Below are 21904 nucleotides of genomic sequence, written 5' to 3' on the forward strand. Positions count from 1 at the left end.
GTTTTAGTTTACTAAGCTGTACTAAGTTCCTATCTGCATTGCTAGAAGGAGCCTGCACATTGATAAATTTAAGATTCCTGAAGTTTAGATGAGAAATTGCCTGGCAACATAGGGCTGCGTTAAAAGTACCAGACATAACCCAAAGGGCTGAGTTGAAATCCTCTCCCTCTCTGCTAGGTGAATTCTTAGGATTCCTCAAAACCAAATGCCACTGATTCCATGAAACTTTCACCTATTTCCCACCTTAATAATAACCTTCCCCCTCAGACTTCACATAGTATTTTGTTTTGTAACTCTCTAGGACACTTATTGTATAATACTGAGCATTACAGCTATTAGTGTTGGTGTTTTAATGCCTTGGGTATTAAATATGACTATATTAAATATTAAATATGACTGTCATATCTGATCTTTGTGTCTCCTTAAGTAGAGCAAAACATTCCACACACTGTAAGTGTTCAACAAGTGTTTATTGTTTTGAGACTAAGGGCAAAAGACTTCATCTATCAGTGCCTCAGTTTTCTCATCTGTAAAATATGCATGATTATTGTACTACTTTCCTTATGGCGCTGTTGTAAGGAAGACATTTTACAAACTTAAAAAACCATAAAAATGGTAGTTAAGGAAGCAAGACTGTAAGGAGCAAGCACTTCTTAAACTGTGGGTCATGACCCTATATGGGGTTTAAGAAGCACCGAAGGGGATGCAAGTGGAAAAAGTTTAAGAAGCCGTGACATATGGGCCACAACCACAAAAATGGCTTCAACTAGCTCGATCTGTGGTAAATTTTTACTTCAGTCTCAAATCTAATTTCTAAGCAGACTGACCCTGCTATAGGGCAGGGCAATTGCCATCCCCAACTGAACCTAATTCAAGATTTAATGCAACAAAAGAATGTCACTGCCAGGAGCAAAGGCCATTTTCTCATTAATATAATCAGAATTTTACACACATATGTCATCTGGAATATTTTAATAACAGACTGACAGGGGAAGGGGACTTGGAAAGAATGGGATTCCAGGGCTAAGCAGCTGACCAAGAGTATGCACAGTATCTGCTTAAGTAATTGCAACATTTATAAAGTCAAGTTCTAATTATAGAATCCTTGAGTTTGAGAGCTGGAAGGGACCAATGGGATCATCTAAAGACCGTTTCCAGAACAATGCCATGTGGATGCTAAGTAAATACTGATTGGTAATGATAACAAAGATATTACGTAAGAGACTCTGGGGCAAATAAATTGTCTCCTGTTTACACAATTTTGAAGACAATTTCCTATGAGACACACAGTGATTCAACATTTTATTGATTTAATCTAAGAAATGTTAAGAACCTTTAATTTTACATATAATAAAGGAGTTTACAAAGAATAGGCAAAAAGCCAAAGTGCACAGGAAGGAACAAAAATAAACACATAGACATGTGCCTCAGAAGACGAGCCCCCTACGTGTACTTATTCACCCCTACACTAATAGTCCCTTCCTCTACCACTTCAATCTATTTCCAGATCACTATCCTCACTGAAACCAGCAGCTGGGTTATGGATTGATGTCAGCAGCACCATTTCTTTTTCAGGGAGCAAACCACACTCTTGTAAAAATGCTTCCAAGTCCACAGCAAAGAAATCTTCTCCAAGCTGGTCAGTGACTCGGACAAAATTACCAATTAATTCTCCTCCCTTATAAATCAGCAACGCAGGAAGGGCATTACTGGTGAAGCGGGAGCTGGCCCCAATGAGGGAGCTCTTCACTCTGCAGAACTTGACAGAGCTGTACTCAGCAGCAAGGCAGATCATGCAGCCATTCATTGCTTCCGCCCCAGGAATGTCATCTTCATAAATGTGAATCACGATGAGTATGCTTTTCTGTTCTTTATCAACTGTATCCAAAAATGCTTCCCCACTGGTGATCTCAAAGACCTGTCTGAACTGGTGGTGCCCACCATGCAGCTGCTGCCTCATCTCATCCATTCGTTGCTTCCTATATTGTTGTAAAAACTCTTCATCGTCCTGCTCCTCATTCACCATGCCGTACTCCTTCAAAGTCATCTGCAACAAGATCAAGAGGCTGATAAATGCAATGCAAAAACAAGCCTCACACAAATTGCATGCAAGTAACACCTCCACTGGTCAGCAATGAAAAGGGCTCCTCGGTCTCCAGCAGCATAAAGAATCACCGGGGGCCTCAAAGCCAAATGTTTGGTCACAAACTCTTTTTCACTTACAGACTACGAAAATTGGAAATGTGTACTGAGAAAGAGTTGTTGGGACACGGACACACACACACACACACACACACACACACACACACACACACACACACACACACACACACACACACACACACACACACACACACACACACACAATATCACCTGGCTCTCAACCCTCTCGTAATAATTCTCTCTTCACTTATCGAGACTAGGCCTGAGGTAAGATTCAGATTTGATCACTGGCCTGTAAACAAAGCCTTTGCAGGCTGGTAAACATGCCAGACCTTTCGTCCTCCTGGTCTAGCCTTACGATGGTCACCAGTGTACTACAGTGAGCCCCGAGGGGACTTAAGTGAAGGAACACATACTATGCAAACTTCAGTCTTCTTTCTGCACCCTCTTCTCTTTCAGTACTCTCTCCTACTCTCAAAGTACTGAGTAGTTTGTGGCCTTCCACTGAAATCCTTTTAGCAACCCAAGAAATACAAACTATTAATCACTTTAAAAACAGGTGTAACCCAAATAATGTCATTTTGCAGTTACACAATAAGGACAAAATAACCAACTTCACTATAACATCTCCAACCCTGCTATAATAGGGTTAGTCAATCATCTGAGACCAGACCAACTCAACGATACTTTTGACCTCCTTTTCTGTGTCCCGTACTAGGAAGGCTTCCTTTAGAATCAAATGTCCCCCATAATGTTGTTTTGCCTAATACTTTTCTATATTTCTTTTTCTTTTTCATTTTATTTCATATATTTCTTTCTACGCACTGCACCAAGAAAAAACCACTGGAGAATCAGAGTGCCCAGCACTCCTCTCACAATAGGTCTATGAAGGGAGTGGTACAGTTATTGTCCTCTTTTACAAAAGAGAAAATAAAGGTTCAGAAAAGTGACTTGCCCAAGATCATACTGTTACTAAATGTCAAGGCCAGGACATTTTCAGGCATTAAATTTTTTGGCTTTAAATAAAACTGGTAGTAGAAAATGTACAACAATCATCAAAAGAAGCCCCAAACCCTGTCTCACCATTCTCTACAATAAAGAAAATAACATTTTATTGTTATTCCTACGTGATACAGTGGATAGAGTACTGGGCCTGGAGTCAGGAAGACCTGGGTTCAAATCCAGCCCCAGAAACGTATTAGCATCAGTTTCCTGTAAAATAGAGATACTAATAGCAACTACCTCAAAGAGTTGTGAGAATCAAAAGAGATCACATTTGTAAAAAGCACTTAGCATATAGTAGGCACTTAATAAATGGTTATTGTCTCTTATTCTCTAGTTTGGTCTCTAACATCTAGAACACATTCCCTGGAATTGTTTGGTTCAAATTACCTTCCCATTGATTTTATCTTGAAGTTCTTTCTGTTTCTGCTTGTCATCCTCTTCATCCAAATGAGATCTACAAGTCATGGACAACTTCTTGATGAGCCTTTCCATTTCTCTACACTGCTCTTCTCTCTGCTCTGTCTCCAGTTGCTTAAATCTGCGCCAGTCATTGATGACACCTTTTGGACCTGATGGCAAAAGATACCCCAGGAACAGTAAGTCACTGTGACTGTTAGACAACAGAATAAGTGTGGTGGCTCAGAAAGAATACTTGAGACAAAGAGAGGCTGAAGTCAGGAGAAATGGTTTGACACCAGTTTTGCCATTTACTGACTGTGTGATCTTAGCAAGTCATTTCACTTCTGCAGATTTTCAGTTGCTGTTATGTAAAAGAAGAAAACTAGATTATATGTTCTCAAAGGCCCCTTTACAGCTCTAACATTATATTTCATGTCCTCATCTATAAATCAGAGATAATTATTCTTACCTCACCTAGCTTACAAAACTATCATGAGGTAAGCACTATATAAAATCTAATAACAGGTTAGCCCCATTCCCCTAAGCAAAGGACTTGGCATTATAATTCACAAAATTTAAAAAACAAAACCGAGATCATTCTTGCTCTACTGAATTCTACACTTCAATCCTCTCAATGTCATCCTCCATTTTGTCCTTTGCTGCAGCCTCAAATGAGGTAGCCTTTATCCTTGCCAATTCCAACCTCTCTTCTTGTGCCCTTAATCGCATTCCCTTCTGTCTTCTCTGAGAGCTTACCCTTTCAATCAATTTCCCCTTAAATTTCAATCTCTCCTTACCCACTGGCTAATTTTCCTGCTGCCCAGATATTCCCCATCCTTCAAAACACAAAAGAAAAAAAAAATCCCCTCAGTTGACCTAACTTCTCAAAATTTTATCCTATATTTCTCCTCTCATCACAGTCCAACTCCTAGAAAAAGCTATCTACTCTCATTGACTCTACTTTCTCTCTTCTTATTCACTTCTCAAATTCTTGTAAACTGGTTTCTGTTCCCATAGTCCAACTCAAGGCACTGTCTTCAAAGTCATCAATGATCTACTTTTTAATAATCCAATTGCCTTTGCTCTTCCTGACCTCTTTGCAGAATTTGACAATGCTGACTACTACCTTCTTCTAAATATGTATCTTGCCTACTTGTCTTGACAAGGTTTTCAGTGATATGATGCTCTGTTGTGGTTCTCCTCTTACCTGTCTGGTCAACCTTCCCAGCCTGCATTGCAGGATCATCATCATATGCCACCCCCTCTACATGGGTGCACCCAAGACTCTGTCTTGGGTTCTCTTCTCTTCTCCCTCTATACTCTTCTTTCCTGGTGATCTCATCAGTACTCATGGGTTCAACTATCATCTCTATGCAAATGACTACCAAATCAATATATCTAGCTCATATCTTTCTCCTAGGTTCTAACCTACACAGTAGCTGGCACATAGTAAGCACTTATTAAGTGTTTGTTGACCGATATTCAACTGCATGTTCCAAGGACATTTTAAATTAAATATCTCCAAAATTAAACTTTCCATTGCTATATCCTAAACCTAATAACCTTCCTCCTCCCTACCTTCCCTATTTCTTTCAAGGACATCAACACCTTTTCAACAAAGTTCATAAACTCAACTCAGCCTCCACTCCTCCTTTCTCATTCTGACATTTAACTGGTTACCAGACACTGCTGATTCTAGTGCTACAACTCTTGCATACATCATACTCTCCACTCACATTATAACTGCCCTAGTTCAGTCCTTTATCACTCCTGACCTGAATAAATGCAATGGCTTCTTAATTAGATTCCATGCATTATACCTTTTTCCTCTCTAATTCATCCTCTATACAGCTGTCAAACTGATAATTCAAAAAACACAGGTTGGACCACATCACTCTTATATGTAAGAAGCTTCAATGGCTCCTTACTCCCTCTTAATAAGCATCATACTACTTCTATGAGAATATGTATGGTGTAGTAATTGGCAAAGAAAAACAGAACGCCACCAGGATTTTACAGGAACAGTTATCTAGTGACCCTCCCAAGACATTCAGGAACCTTTCTCAAATAAGCTCAGTGCCTGGCTCATTGTCTTCTTTTCTGCCCCCAACTCCTGATCTCATACCAGAGGTCTTCAACATACCAATGTCCTCTCAAACATCCTAACCTCCTCGTTACTCATTTACTCAGCTCTTATGACCTCCACTCACTCAAAGTTATGCCCAGATAACACCCTTGAGCTGGTGGTCTATCACCAGCCAGGCCCCTTCCAACCTCTTAAGTCTTTTTATACTTTATTCTCCTCCATACATCCTACAGTACAATCATACTGGACCACCTGAAGCTCCTTACACACAATGCTCTATCTCCTCTGTGTCCATGCCTTTGCACTGAAGTTCACCATTCCTACAATGCTCACTCCCAGCCCCCAGCTCTATTTCCTGGAGTCTCTAGTTTCCTTCAAGATTTGACTCATGTGCTACCTTCCCAATTGTTGGTGCCTTCCTGTCCAAGGCTATCTTGCATCTACTTTTCAAAAAATATTTTATTTTTCCCCCAATTACATGTAAAAACAATTTTTAACATTTATTGGGTTTTTTTTTTAATTTTGAGTTCCAAATTCTATTCCTCCCTCCCTCCCCTTCCCCCTCCCTGAAATGGTAAGCAATCTGACATAGGGTATACATGTGCAATCATGTAAAACATTTCCATATTAGCCATTTTGTTCAAGGCTCAAGAAAGGAAGGAAGAAAAGAAAGAAAGAAAAAGAGAGAAAGTATTTTTGTACAAATAGGACCTTTTCTCTTTTTTTTTCTCTTTGGGATACAGAGCTATCAGTGATAGTGCTGGATCAAAAGGATCACAGTTTTACAGTCTCATGTCTACTTTCTATGTGTCTTGTAAATAACCATACATATACATGTTATCTTATCTCCGTTAGACTGTAAGCTCCTTGAGGGCAGAGACTATTCACTTTTTTTCTTTGAATCTGTAGCACTTAGCTTAGTGCCTAGCACATGGTAGGCATTTAATGTTTGGTGATTGACTGATAAACGTTCTATGGTCTTTCAGTTTTCATATCATCCTATGATGTCATGGTATAGAAAAAGCAGCACACTATAGTGAAAAGAGCACTGGACTTCGAGACAGGAGAACTGGGTTAGAATCTCAGCCTCAATTTCCTCATCTGCTAATTAGAGGTTACTAACCCCTGCATTACTTCTATCACAGGTATGTTGTGAGGAAAGTGGTTTGTGAACCTTCAAGTGATACATTAATTTGAGTCACGTAAATGACGGTAGTGGTGGCGGTTTAAGTGAACTCTTTGACCCAGAATTCCAGTCTGCCTAGGCCTTGAGAGGCAATTGAGCAAAAAAAAAAAAAAAAAAAAAGAGAGAGAGAGAGACTCTACTTTAACTGGATAGGAGCAGGACGGGGGAATGTGACAAAACACAATTACTATTTGAGGATATTTAGGTTGAAGACCTGAATTATGCTTACTGGTATATCTTTTTATGGTACTGGCTCTGATGCAGAGTATCACAAAAGCTGAGACCATATCCACTAATACTGTTAGATAACCCAGACCTCAGTTAATTACTTGAAAGGACCTTAGAGACCATTTAATCCAATCATTTCAATTTGCAGACTAGGAAACTGAGGCCAGAGAGGGGAAATCACAAAATCTCAGGGATGATAAGAGAAAGGACTTCAGAGGTCATCTAGTATAACCCGTACATGAAGAGGAATCCCCACTATAATATCCCCAACAAGTGGTCATCTAGCTTCTGCTTAAAAACCATCAATGAAGGGTAACCTGGCAGCTCATTCCACTTCTGCAAAGCCCTAATTATTTAAAAGATTTTCCCTAAATCACACCAAAATGAGCTTCTTTGCAACTTCCACCCGTTAAGCTCCTAGTTCTGCCATGTAGGGTCAAGTCTATTCCAGGGATAAAGCGTCTTTCATGAAAGCTTTTCAAATACTTGACAAAGACAAAAGTTGTCCCCTTAAGTCTTCTCTTCTCTAGATTAACCATCATCACTCCCTTTAGCTGATCTTCATATGATATGGTCTCTAGCTCTCTTGCTGCCTGATCTTTTACATGTGCTCCAGTTTGTCAATGTCCTTCCTAAAATATGGTGCCCCCCAAATCGAACAAAATACTCTTGTTCTGAACACTCTATTAAGGCAATGTAAGATTGTGAGTCATGTTGCAGTATTGACCCATATTAAGCTTGAAACCCAGTAAAAAGCCTCTGGTCTATTTTTCCCCCATATAAACTGTTGTCTGGGTTTGATGGCTCCAATCCAACTCTGTTTGTCAGTCAGTGGAAAAGATGGGACACTAAAGCAGGTCTCCTTGGTCTTCTGACTCCAAAGCTACTGCTCCTTCCACTACACCAGATTTCTTGGACCATTGGAGAAAAGGAATGTAGCATAGGAGAAAGAGTACTGGTGAGGAAAAAAATGAAAGTAGACCTTGAAAGGCTAGGTCTTAATTACTCTTTTTATAATCTACTGTTGTCCAAATTTGGGGATATAATCCACTCATTCACAGGCTTAGTACTTATAAAAACAATTCATGTTTTATCCTTTTGTGCAGGTCAGAAAATCACAAAAATGATGACTCCAATTGTCTTTTTTTTCATGTACCTGTGTTAACTGTGATACCATCTCTGGCCAGCTCAGTCTCTCCAGAAACAGAATCGCCCAGTGCAGTGTCCTTATTTTTGTCTTCCCTCTCACTGTCTTCATCCTCACTGCTGCTGTAGTAGTACTGCAGCTTCTCCCCAAGCAGCTTATCATCCATGGTCGTCATGGTGTCTAGACACAGAGAATCACAGAATTTCAGTGTTATAAAGGGACCCTCAGACACCATCTAGTCCAACCTCTACTTAAACAGAAACTCCCTCTATAATAATAATTATATAATAATAGCACTTACATAATGCAGAAGGTTTGCAAAGCACTTTATATATATCAACACATTTGATCCTCACAACAACCCTGGGCGGTAGTTGTTATTGTTATCCCTATTTTACAGATGAGAAAACTGAAGCTGAGAGAGAGGTTAAGTGATTTACCCAAGGTCATACAGCTAGGGAGTATCTGAGCCAGAATCCAACACGGATTTAAGTCCTGTGTGCTATCTACTATGCTACTTCATACCTATGAGAAGCAGACATCCATCTTTGGCTATAGAATGTCTAAGTCATAAGAAATTCACTAACTTCTAAGGTAGGCCCTGCCACTATTGGACAGATCTGAGGCTTTTTAGAAAGATTCTGAACTGAAACCAGCTTCCCTGTACCTTCCGTCAAATGAACCCAGTACAGCCCTCTAAGGACAAGCAGATTAAGTTTAATGCACCTCCCACGTGATAGCTATTTAGATAAATTTGCTGTAGTTGGAAAGAACACTGATCCTGAAATCAGAGGAACTATGCTTGAGTCCTAACTTTGACATTTTCTATCTGTGCAGCACTGGACAAGTCTTAAAAACAGAACAATAATACTTACACTACTTACCCTCATAAAATTAGTGAGAAAAGCATTTTGTAAATCTTAAAATACTATACAAGTATAAATGATCATTTTGTTATATGTGAAGGTATAAACAATATAGAGTAGTGGATTTAGAGTCAGAGATTTGAGTTTTAATCTCAGCTTCACAGCTTGCAACCTGTGTGACTCTGAAAAAGTCCCTTTCTCTCACTGGGTCTCAGTTTCCTCAACTGTAAAATGATGGGGGGGATGAAACTAGAAGATCTTTAAGATATTTTCCAGGGGGCAGAGCCAAGATGGCAGAGAAAAGGCAGGAACTTGCCTGAGCTCTCCCCCAAACTCCTCTGAACAACTTTAAATAATGCCCCAAAACAAATTCTAGAGCAACAGAACCCACAACAGGATGGGGTGAAACAATTTTCTAGTTCAAGACAACTCAGAAGGTTAGCAGAAAAGTTCTGTTGCACCAGGGTAAGAGTAGAGCACAGTCCAGCGCACGCTGCATATCGGCGCAGCCCAGGCCCCAGAAAACCAGGAGCAGACCTTGAATGTGACTGAAATCAGCAGCAGCAGAGGCTGCTTTTTTTCAGCTCACAGACAGTAAGGGGAAGAACAACTGGTCAGAAGGAGATCACAGGGGTCCCTTTACTAGTACTGAGGCAGGATTCTGTTGCTTTGCCCACACTCGGATCCAGGTCACAGGCCTGGGTAGCAGTCCCAGGGTCAGGAGGAGCAGTAGCACACCAGAGCTTGCAGCCATAGTGGAGTAGGATCCCTCATCCCAGTTCCAGGGCAAAAAAAAGTGCTTGGGTGGCTTACAGACCAGAGCACAGGCCAAGAGAGTAGTACACTTGCCTCTCCTTAGATCACACAACCTTGGGAGAACTGAAAACTTACAGTTCCCTAGAAGTATCTCTGAAAACAACTGCATAAAATCCTTGACGTTTGGGACAGTGCATCCTCCACCTGGAAGCAGAGCCCCACTTCAACAAAGAGTTAAAAGTCAAGAAATAGGGTGGAACTGCTGATGGAGTTATGAACTGATCCAACCATTCTGGAAGATAATTTGGAACTAAGCCCAAAGGGCTAAAAAAACTATGTGTACCCTTTGATCCGGAAATACCAGTGCTAGGTCTATACCCCAAAGACTTCCAAATAAAGGAAAAAGGACCTATTTGTACAAAAATATTTATAATAGCTCTTTTTGTGGTGGCTAAGAATTGGAAATGAAAGGGATGCCCATCAACTGGAGAATAACTAAACAAGCTGTGGTATATGATTATAATGGAAAATTATTGTGCTATAAGAAATGACAAGCAGGGTAATTTCAGAAAAACCTGGAAAGACTTATATGACCTGATGTAAATTGAAGTGAACAGAATCAGAATGTTTTATATAGTAACAGCAAAGTTGTATGGTGAAGAACTGTGAATGACTTAGCTATTCTCAGCAATACAAAGATCCAAGACAATCCCAAAGGATTAATGATGAAGCATACTAGCTGCCTCCAGAGAAAGAACTGATATTGTTTGATACAGACTAAAGCATGCTATTTTTCAATTTCTTTCCTTCATTCTTTTTCTCTTATTCAAATCTTCTTGTACAAAATGACTAATATGGAAATGTTTTACATGACTGCACATTTATAACCTATATCTGATTGCTTAACACCTCAGGGAGGAGGGAGGGGAAGAAGGGAGGAAAAAATAGAATTTGGAAATGAAAACTTAAAATAAATACATATTTAAAAAATGGGTTGGAAAAATGAGCAAACAACCAAAAAAAATTCTGCGTATAGAAAGTTACTATGGTGACAAGAAAGATCAAAACACACACTCCCACAGAAGACAATAAAGTCAAAGCTCGCACATCCAAAGCCTCAAAGAAGAATAAGAATTGGTCTCAGGCCATGGAAGAGTTAGAAGAGGATTTTAAAAAATCAAGAGAGGTAGAAGAAAAATTGGGAAGAGAAATAAGAGTGATGCAAGAAAAGCATGAAAAAAGAATCAACAGCTTGGTAAAGGAGACACAAAAAAATACTTCAGAAAATAACACTTAAAAAAACAGACTATTTTGCCAAATAGCAAAAGAGGTACAAAAATAAATGAGGAGAATGCCTTGAAAAGCAAAGGTGGTAAAATGAAAAAAATAAATATATATATAAAAATTCACTGAAGAGAAGAACTCCTCAAAAAATAGAATTGGCCAAATGGAAAAGGAGGCACAAAACATCGCTGAAGAAAATAATGACCTAAAAATTAGAACTGAGCAAGTGGGAGCTAATGACTCTATGAGGCATCAAGAAACAATAAAACAAAACCAAAAGAATGAAAAATGTAAGATAATGTGAAATATCTCATTGGAAAAACAACTGATCTGGAAAACAGATCCAGGAGAGATAATTTAAAAATTTTTTGGACTTCCTGAAAGCCATGATCAAAACAAGAGCATCAACATTATCTTTCAAGACATTATCAAGGAAAACAGCCTTAATATCCTAGAACCACAGAGTAAAATAGAAATTGAAAGAATCAACCGATTACCTCCTGAAAGCAATACCAAAAGGAAAACCTCCAGGAATATTATAGTCAAATTCCAGAGCTCCCAGGTCAAGGAAAATACTGCAAGCAGCCAAAAAGAAACAATTCAAGCACTGTGGAGTCACAGTCAGGATAACACAAGATTTAGCTGCTTTTACATTAAAGGATTAAACGGCTTGGAATATGCTATTCTGGGGGGCAAAAGAGCTAGGATTACAACCAAGAATCACCTACCCAACAAAACTGAGTATAATCCTTCAAGGGGGAAAAAATGGACATTCAATGAAATTGAGGACTTTCAAGCATTCCTGATAAAAAAGTCCAGAGCTGAATAGAAAATCTGACTTTCAAATACAAAACCGAAGAGAAGCATAAAAAGGTAAACAAGAAAGGGAAATCATAAGGGACTTAAATAAGGCTAAACTGTTTATATTCCTACATGGGAAAATGATACTTGTAACTCATAGGAATTTTATCATTATTAAAGCAGTTAAGAACGGGTACATATAAAGGACACAGGTGTGAGTTTAATATTATGGGATGAATCTAAAAGAACAAAATTAAGAGCTGAAAAAGAGGAATGCACTGGCAGAAAGGGAAAGGGAGAAGTTGAATGGGGTAAATTATCTTACATAAAAGAAGCACAAAAGAGCTTTTACTACAGAAAGGAAGATGTGGAAAGTGGCTGGGAATACTTGAATCTTATTCTTGAATCTTATTCTCGTCAGAACTGGCTCAAAGAGGGAATAATATACACACTCAATTGGGTACAGAAATCTATCTTACCTTATGGGAAAGTAAGAGGGGAAGGGGATAAGAGAAGTGGGGAGTGCTCATAGAAGGGAGGGCAGATTGGAGGAGGCAACAGTCAGAAGCAAAACACTTTTGAGGAGGGACAATGTGAAAGGAGAGAAAATAGAATAAAGAGGGGGGAAACAGGATGGAGGGAAATACAGTTAGCAATCATAACTGTGAAAAAAAAATTCTGAAGCAAGTTTCTCTGATGAAGGTCTCATCTCTCAAATATATAGAGAAATAAGTCAAATTTATGGGAATAAGAGCCATTCCCCAACTGACAAATGATCAAAAAATATGAACAGTTTTCAGATGAAGTAATCAAAGCTGTCTATAGCCATATGAGAAAATGCTCTAAATTATTATTGGTTAGAGAAATACAAGTTAAAACAACCTGAAGTACTATCTCATACCTTTCAGACTGACTAATAGGATAGAAAAGGAAAATGACAAATGTTAGAGGAATGTAGGAAAACTGAGACACTAATGTATTGTTGGTAGAGTTGTGATCTGATTCAACCATTCTTTAGAGCAAATCCAGAACTATGCCCAAAGGGCTATAAAACCATGCACACCCTTTGACCTAGCTATACCACGACTAGGTCTGTATCTCAAAAGAGATAAAAAACAAAAAGGCAAAGAACCCATATGTACAAAAATATTTATAGTAGCTCTTTCCTGGTGGCAAAGAAATGGAAATTGAGGGGATGACCATCCATTCGGGAATGGCTGAACAAGTTGTGGTATATGATTGTGAAGGAATACTGTTGTGCCATAAGAAATGATAAGCTAGATGCTCTCAGAAAAAGCTGGACTTACATGAACTGATGCAAACTGAAATGAGTAGAACCTGGAGAAAATTGTATATTTTGTAACAGCAATATTTTAAGATGATCAATTGTGAATGACTTAGCTATTCTCAGCAATACAATGATCCCAGACAATTTTGAAGGATTCATGATGAAATTGCTATCCATCCCCAGAGAAAGAACTAATGGAGTCTAAATACAGATCAAAGCATACTTTTTTTAATTCTCTTTATTTTTCTTGTTTTTTTTTAAATTTTGGTTTATGCTTTCTTTTACAATATGACTAATATGAAAATATGCATTGCATGACTACACATGTAGTCACCCTTATCACATTGCTTGCCTTCTCAATAAGGGGGATGGGAAGGGAAGGAGAGAATTTGGAACTCAAAGTTTTAAAAATCAATGATGAAAATTGTTTTTACATGTAATTGGGGAAAAACAAAATATTAAATTAAAAAAAGATATTTTCCAGCTTTAAATTTATGATCATATGCTAACATGTCTCTTATTCTAGAAGTCTTCTCTTTGTCTGGCTAAACCCTTTGCTTCAATAAAGCAACAATTATCTATATGCCAGGCACTATGCTAGACAATAAGGATAAAAACATAAAAGGGAGATAGTTCCTGCCATCAAGTATCTTACAATCTACTGGGGGGAGAGAAGGAGAGGAAAGGAACATAATACATTTACAGAGAAGTAAATATAGACTACATACAAAAATAAATAACAGATTGATGGGAAAGAAGATGTTAAGAACTAAACTGACAGAATCAGGAAGATCCTCTCAAGGAAGTGGCATTTGACACAAACCTGGAAAAGGAGCTGAGCAATCCAAAGGACAGAGGTGAAGAGGTAAGCCTAGGCATATTTGCATAGGCAACATCATACACAAAGGCACAGTAACAAAAGATGTAATTCTCTGGATGGGAAGAGCAAGGAGGCCTGCAGCATAGAGTGATAGGAATAATGTATAATTGGCCTGGAAAAATGGGCTGGAGTCAGAATGTAAAGAGCTTTAAATAACAAAAAGGAATTTATATTTCATGCTAAAGGCAAAAGGGAACACTGAAGTTCCATAAGCAGAGGAGCAACATGATGGCCTGTCTTCCAGGACCTTTACATCTTTAACATGTGCAAGTGCAAACATATGCATTCACCCATCACAATTACACATACAGAAACTTGTCAATATTAAATTGTTAAGCATTCTTACTCTTCATGGCATAATGGAAATAGCACTTGCCTTGGAATCAGAATAACTGGGTTTCAATCCTAGCTCTGACAATTACTAGCTGTGTGACCCAGGCCAAGTCACGTAACCTTGTTGGGCCTTTGTTTCCTCATCTTTAAAAAAGAGGAGAGCCCAGAATGGGCTCAGAGTTAAAGAGCTGAGTAGCATTGACTGCATGAGGAATATAACGAATAGAAAGACTCAATAATCACAGGGCTCATGAACCAGAGAATGAGTATCCAGTGCAGACAAAGATGATGGATTACAATGAGAGTGAGAAAAATCCTCTCTACAAGGGGCACAAAAGATGAAATTTTAAACACTAATAAACAAAACTACTGGAAAAGGGAATCTAGTTGACTGAGGGGAGAAAAAAGAAGGAAAAATTAGATAACCTGATAAAAGCAGGAGAGAAAAAGGAATAAGCAAAACTTTAAAGGGAAAGAGATAGCAAACAGGAGAGGGATATTGGAAATGAGGAGGAAGAGAGCCAGTGGGAATAGGGCCACCTTAAAAAAGGATTAAATTGAAGTAATATAATATGATGTATGCAGCAGAAGAAGGGGAGAAAACCATAATTTGGAAAAATTCAACAGTAGAGATAAATGCAGGTAACTATAAATCTAATTCTCAGAACTTTTAAATGGGAATCAATTAATTCAATAAAACAAAAAACAAAAGCAACAGAATGGATGAGGAAACCAACCCCTACAAATCTGTTGCTTACAAGAAACACTTCTAACAAATAAAGACATACACAAAATTAAACAGAGGGGAGGAGAAAACATTTACTATGCATCAAGTGAATCCAAAGAAGCAGGAGCTGCAATCATGCTATCTTACAAAACAAAAATAAGCATTCAAAAAATAAAACAGAGATAAACAAGAAAGCTACACTATCCTAAAAGGAACCACAGACAATAGGATCAATAATTTTATATGCTATCAATGCTTTAGCATCTGATTCAAATAAAGGAAACATTAAGAAGACATAGACAGTAGTGCAACAGTGATAGGAAATTTCAATATCCCTCTCTCAGTTTTGGATAAGTCTAACAGAAAGATAAAAGGAAAAATGTGGAACTGAATGAACTGCTTAAGAAAATAGAGTTAAAAAATTTAAAGCATCTGCAAAACTGGATTACAAAGGAATATACATATTTCTCAGCACCACATGGAACTACTACAAAATTGACCTTGTACCAGGGCACAGAGATATTGCAACCAAGGGTAAAAAAGCAGAAATTGTATATCTTTTAAAAACCATAAATAAAAATAGTCATTGGTTCAAGGACCACAAACAAAAAACACAGAATCAAATGGAGACCTAACAATGAAATCCTAAATAATGAGTGGGTCAAAGAGCAAATTAAAAAAAAAAATTAATACTTCTGTGAAAGAAAATGACAATGATGAAACATTAAAATTTCTGGGAAGCAGTTAAAGCAGTCCTCAGAGAGAAAAATCATATCCCTATAAACATGCAATAACAAAATAGAAAAAGAGAAAATTAATGAACTGAGTATGCATTTTAAAAAATTAGAAAGCCAATAAATAAACTTAAAATAATCACAAAAGAGAAGATATTAATTTAGAGGAAAAACTGATAAAGTAGAAGCAGAAAAAACCCATTGTAACAATGAACAAAAGTAAAAGCTAGTTCTTTGAAAAGACCAATAACATTGCTAAACCTTTAGCTAATCCTATTAAAGAGGGCAGAAAATTAAATCAACAAAACAGCAAATGAACAAGGTAAAATCACAAAACAAAAGAAACAAAAAGAATAATCAAAACATATTATACAGTTATATACTAACAAAACTGAGAATGCAAAAAAAAAAAAAAGAGGAATACCTTCAAAAATGTAAAAGATCCAGACTATCAGAAGAGCAGATAGAGATCTTAAAAAACCCAATTTCAGAAAAGGAAGGAAATCTAGATATAAAGGAACTATCAAAGAACAAAGACTCTTGGCCCTATGGATTCACAGGAGAAGTCTTTCAAACTTTTAAAAAAAATTAGTACCTATACTTCAAAAATTGAGAAAATAAAGCACCTTACCAGAATCTTTTTTATGAGACAAATATAGTCATAATACCTAAACCAGGGAAAGATAAAACACAAGAAGAAAACTATAGGCTAATATTTTCAATTAACATTAATTGAAAAACTGTAAACAATATCTTATCAAACAGACTACAGTGATTTATCAAGAAATCATTCATTATGACCAAGTGGAATTTAAAGATGGTTCAATATTAGGAAAATAATCAATTTAATTAATCATATTAAAAATCAAAACATCCAAAACCACATAATTATTTCAATACTTGCAGAAAAAGTCTTTGAAAAAGTATAATTTTTTCAGGCTAAAAACTCTATATAGTATAGGTATATAAAGTATAGGCAGAGAGGGACCTTTCTTAGCATCAAAAAAAGTTTCTATCTAAATCCAAAGACAAACATCATAAGCAATGGAGATACACTAAAACTTTTCCAATAAATATAGGAATAAAGCAAGGACACCTACTCTCCCCACTATTATTTGAGATAATTCTGGAAATGCTAGCAACAGTAAGACAAGAGAGATTAAAGGAATAAAGAAAGATAAAACATCCCAGATGATATGATGATATACTTGGGAAATCATAAGGAATCAGTAGGTATTACAACTGAAACACTTTATAACTTCAGCAAATTTGCAGGCTACAAAAAAATCAACAGTATTCCCACATAATAACATATCAACAGTATTTCTACATAATAACAAAACCCAAGAAACAAAAATAGGGAAATCCCATTCCAAATAACTACAAAATGCATGAGATACCTGCTCACTACCTTGTTATTCACCAAAATTCACTCCTTATTCCTTGAGAACACAATATTCATGACAGTATTCCTCTGAACATTCTGGCCTCCCACTTATCAAACTCTCCAACTCTCATGATTTGTGACATCCATTCTCAGCCAGCCACACATTGGTCATACCTTAGTCTTTACCAGGACCTAAAATTTCATGATCTTGCACTCTAAAACTCTTCTTTGATCACCTCTTAAACTGTCCTTGTATTTCTCCTTCTGCCTCATTCCTAAGCTCAATCTTTATCCTTACTCTGATTTCCAGTTCCTCTATCCCTCCTTGTTATCTCAGCTCATCACTTCACCCATCAGTTCCTAAGACATAGAGAGATAGAACGGAGCTTTCCAAACTACAGTCTTCCATCCTTTATTCCTTTAGCCCCTTATCCTTCCATTCTGCCACTCTTCAACCTTGGGTCAATTTGTCTTTCTCTGTTCCTACCCCCAGGCTTCTAAATACTGCTGGAAGTCACATGATCATGCTGACTAGGTTCTACCACAGATCATGTTATATAATCTTGATCAAGCCCTCACTGTTGACTGGCATTCCTTTTATTCTTCCTCTATCACACTGTGGACTTTTTGAAGTCTTCTCTCCTCAGGCCCTAACCCCACCTCTCTCTCTGTAAATGACTTGTTATCTTACTTTCTTGAGAAAATTTAGGTCATTCCTTGTGAGCCCCCTCATCTCCCCTACTCCATACCTCAAAAACTTTTTCCTACATTTCCTACACTGATGCAATTCTTTACCAAAGTCAAACCTTCTACTAGTGTTTTCAATCCTATCCCCTACTTTCTTCTGGAACATGCTCTGTTTGAGGATCAATGCCTATTTCTCTCATCTTCAATGTCTTCCAATTTACTGGTTCCTTCCATATCATTTAACTCATCTTTAAAAATTCTCCACTTTGGGGCAGCTTGTTCGTACAGTAGATAGTGCATCGGGCCTGAAGTCAGGAGGACCTAAGTTCAAATCTGGCCTCAGACCAGATACTTGATGCTTACTAGCTGTGTGACCCTGGACAAGTCACTTAACCCCAACTGCCTCACCCCCCCCCCCAAAAAAATCCTCCACTTGGCCCTCAAGCCATGTTTCTTTTACCTTTTAAAGGCAAACTTCAAGGGCAAAAAAAAAGTTATGTACATTTATTACTTTTACTTTCTCACCAACCACTGACTTGTCAGCCTTCCTTTCAATCTGGCTGATGTGGCTATTCTAGTAAAACAGTTACTCAACTCAACTCAAAAGTTGCCAATAATCTTAGACTAGATGGCCTTGAACACCTATTTTAGCTCTAAACCTATGATCCCTGAAACGCTATTCTTGACCCTCTGAAGATTTTGGCACTGCTCCTTCTGTATCCTCTCCTTTCCATTGACTTCTGTGACACTGCTGTCTCCTAGTTCTCTTACTTGTTGTTCCTTCTCAATCTCCTTTGCCAGATAACTATCCACTTGCTCCCTACAAAGTGTAGTTGCTCCCCCAGGTTCTGCCTGGGACTTCTCTTTCTATGCTCTCTCCTTTGATGAATTTACCTATGCAGATGATTTCTAAATCTATACCCACTGTTAGCTTCTTTCCTGGCTCTAATCCCACATCTTGAACTAATAACTGTGTGTATCTACTGGTATGAGACAATTGAGTATGTCATCTTTCTTCCAACCTACTGAGTGCTGAAGGCACTATTACCCTGCCAATTACCCAGATTCAAAACCTCAAAACAATCTTTGACCCTTCCTTTAACCCTACACCCAAACAGTGGCCAAATTGTCTAGCCTACTTTAAAGCAACATCTCTCTTATACATCCCTTCTCTTTATTCACACAGTCACCACCTTAGTTTAAACTCGTATCACCACTTGGCTGGACTATAGTTAATAGCTTCCTCTCTTTCTCCTGTCTTTTCCCTTTAAGATCCGTGGATTGAAGAAAGGAAAGGTTGAGGGTGGGCAGACCAAGGCAACTTGTGTGCGAATGGGACAAGAGATATTATGGTGCTAGCTTCAACAAGCCTTGGAAACTGTTTGGATATGGTCAAGGCTGGAAGGAAGATTAAAATGAAAAATGTTAGGGCTGAAAAAGGAACAGAAAGTCAGAATACTGGAGCTAGAAGGAAATGCCTTCACTGTAATCATAAGGAAACTGAGCCAAGGTCACACAGAGAAAAAAAAGCATGGGTAGAACTCTGGCTTTCTTGCATCTTAAAACTAAACACGTCTAAAGCACAACTACTTACTTTCCCCCAAAACCAACCCTCTACCAAACTTAACTATTACTGCTGAAGACACCATCATCCCTTCTAGTCACTCAGTTTCACAACCTTCATCATCTTCAACTCATCCCATCTAACCAGTTTGTTAATCTATCTCCACAACATCTCTCTGCCTACATAAATCCTGCATACATTCCCTTCTCACTTACACATGGCCACCATAGGATTTGGGTTATACTTGTTCAAACCATCATCACCTCTCACCAGAACTATTGCAATAGTCTCCCTGCCTCAAGTCTTTCCCTTCTCCAATCCAAACTCCATACAGCTGCCAAAGTGATGTTCCTAAAGTGCAGATATGACCACATCACTCCTAAACTCAACATACTACAGTGGTTCTCTATAATCTCAAGGAACAAATACAAAATTTTCTTCAGCATTTAAAACTTTTCCCAATCTGGCCCCAGATTCTGAAAAGCTAGGTACTTATTAGACATTACTCCCCTTTATACACTTTATATTTCAACCTAACTTGGGCTGCTCCTCACACATTACACTACACCGGGTCTCTGGGCATTATGCCTACGAACGTTGCCCATGTTCTTCAAATGGCCTCTTAGAATCAAATCAAAAGCCACCTCCTTCATGAAGCCTCTCTTCATTCCTACCCCTTTAGTTGTTCCTCCTCCTCCCCTCAAAAAACTTCCTTGTATTTACTTTAAGGACAAAATATATACATACAACATAAAATACATCTTCTGTATATAATACATATATACAAAATGTGTCCTTGCTGTAGAATGTAATTTCCTTTGGGTCGAGAGGGGGTTCATTTTTGGTCTAGCCTCGTATTCCACACCAGTAGGTGCCTAATAAATGCTTGCTGGTGGATTTCTAGCAACGTCAGGGATGTCTGGAGGGAAAGAGGCGGGGTGGTGGAAGGGTTCGCTAGCTGAAGGGGTGGAGCGTGGATATCCAGAGTGGGCCCCGTTTGATTAGAGGCTGGGAGGAAGGTTACGGCGCGGGAGGCCAACGCTCCCTCCAGGCCCCAGGTCCCGGTATGTCAGGTGGAGCATAGCGCAAACTATGACGTCAGCGCAGGACTGCGCCCGCGCGCCCTCCCCTCCCCCCCACCCCCGTGCTTTCCCGGCCGCCCCCCGCAGGCTCCAAACCCCTCCCCTATTCCATTCCCGAAGCTCCCGCGCAGCTAAACCTGCTTAGCTCACTCCCCGGTCCCGTCCGGTGGGCAACTCCGCCTCCGGGACACGGAAGGGCAGCTGAGAGCTACCAATGAAGCTCGAGCAGGGCGGGGAGGAAGGCAAGCACTGACTCCTCGAGAGCCCAGAGAAACCGGAAGCTAGCGTCCCCACCTAGACTAGAGTAGACCCATCGGGAAGAAGGCATCTGGAGCCCAGTCCGCACGCGCTGGCTAGAACCAATCATAATATGCCCCACCCACACGCCAGCCAGTCTACGAGTCGCGCTTCAGGACAAAAATCTTCCACGTAACCGTGGCCTGCCAATTCACGTAGCGGCTCATTTATTTTTCAAGAAGGCCAAAGGCTGTGCAGAATTCAAAGGGCTGTTTTCAACGCATTGCTGCATTGGAATATTGGAGGGAAGTTTTTTTTCCCCCTCACCCAATTTGTCCCTGGCAAGAAAAAATTTGAAGCCTCTCAAAGAAAGCCCTTTGCCATATAAAAGTCATAGGATTGAGAGGGACGATATAGAATATTATTAGCACTTGTATTAGGCCTTGCACTAGTACTTGTAGGCCTTAGATAGCCAACCCTTTCATCTTACAGAGGGAGAAACAAAACCAGAAAGATTAAAACTTTGCCTGGGTTAGTAGCAAAGCTCAGGACCGAAGTCTCCAAATTCCTGGGTTCTCAAAACCAAAATTTTGCCAGGCCAAATAAATCGCAGGAAAAAAAATTAGTTAAGATAATGTGCGATAGGGGCTGCTAAGTGGCACAATGGATAGCGCTCCGGCCCTGGGGTCAGGAAGACCCGAGTTCAAATGCGATCTCAGACACTTGACACTTAGTAGCTGTGTGACCCTGGCCAAGTCACTTAGCTACACTACCTAGCAAAACAAACAAAAAAAGATAACGTGCAATATAAAATTTGCTTTTGGAGTACCTTTTGAAAATGACCTGAAATACAACAAAACAACTTTTTAAGGTGGACAAATAATTTTATTTCGTGCATGCAAATACATGTCAAGTACTGCAAACTTTTTCCATCAATTTTCTCTCAAACACTGAAAACCATGATGCTCTATTCTGTGAACAGCCAAAGCTAATATCTTTTTACTTCAGTGCTACAGCAAAAACACACAGAATTCACCCTTTGCTATCCAGTATCATCACAACCC

At 38.8% G+C, this 21904-nt stretch overlaps 2 protein-coding genes across 3 annotated transcripts in view; both read right to left on the reverse strand.

Moving 5' to 3' along the window:
• Window positions 1-451: 451 nt before the first annotated feature.
• Window positions 452-20957, reverse strand: LOC114046845 (phosducin-like protein). 2 transcript variants are annotated; one of them, XM_027867400.1, is made up of 4 exons: window positions 20898-20957; window positions 8224-8394; window positions 3556-3737; window positions 452-2047 (listed from the first exon to the last, which is right to left on the reverse strand). In XM_027867400.1, exons 1-4 carry the CDS (start codon window positions 20929-20931, stop codon window positions 1493-1495), a joined length of 942 nt encoding a protein of 313 aa, XP_027723201.1. In that variant the 5' UTR covers window positions 20932-20957; the 3' UTR covers window positions 452-1492. The 2 variants fall into 2 exon arrangements, with proteins under 2 accessions (XP_027723201.1, XP_027723202.1); XM_027867401.1 differs by lacking the exon at window positions 20898-20957 and adding an exon at window positions 20741-20891.
• The window catches only part of LOC114046844 (roquin-2), a 77996-nt gene continuing 64396 nt past the window's right edge, over window positions 8305-21904 (reverse strand). Inside the window, exon 24 of the mRNA XM_027867396.1 lies at window positions 8305-8394. Coding sequence (XP_027723197.1) covers window positions 8373-8394 — 22 coding nt within the window. The 3' untranslated portion in view covers window positions 8305-8372. The remainder of the gene's footprint in view (window positions 8395-21904) is intronic.

The sequence above is a fragment of the Vombatus ursinus genome, unplaced genomic scaffold (assembly GCF_900497805.2).
Source record: "Vombatus ursinus unplaced genomic scaffold, bare-nosed wombat genome assembly UNPS02014786.1, whole genome shotgun sequence".
Classification (NCBI taxonomy): domain Eukaryota; kingdom Metazoa; phylum Chordata; class Mammalia; order Diprotodontia; family Vombatidae; genus Vombatus; species Vombatus ursinus.

What these genes read in the sequence shown, in the direction of transcription:
- LOC114046845 (XM_027867400.1), bottom strand. Translation starts at nt 20,931, where the DNA reads ATGCCTTCTTCCCGATGGGTCTACTCTAGTCTAG. An exon ending in TGGTATCACAGTTAACACAG is followed by an intron (nt 3,738 to 8,223) that starts GTACATGAAAAA and finishes TTTTGCCATCAG; the next exon opens with GTCCAAAAGGTGTCATCAAT. An exon ending in AAGATAAAATCAATGGGAAG is followed by an intron (nt 2,048 to 3,555) that starts GTAATTTGAACC and finishes ATCTTGTTGCAG; the next exon opens with ATGACTTTGAAGGAGTACGG.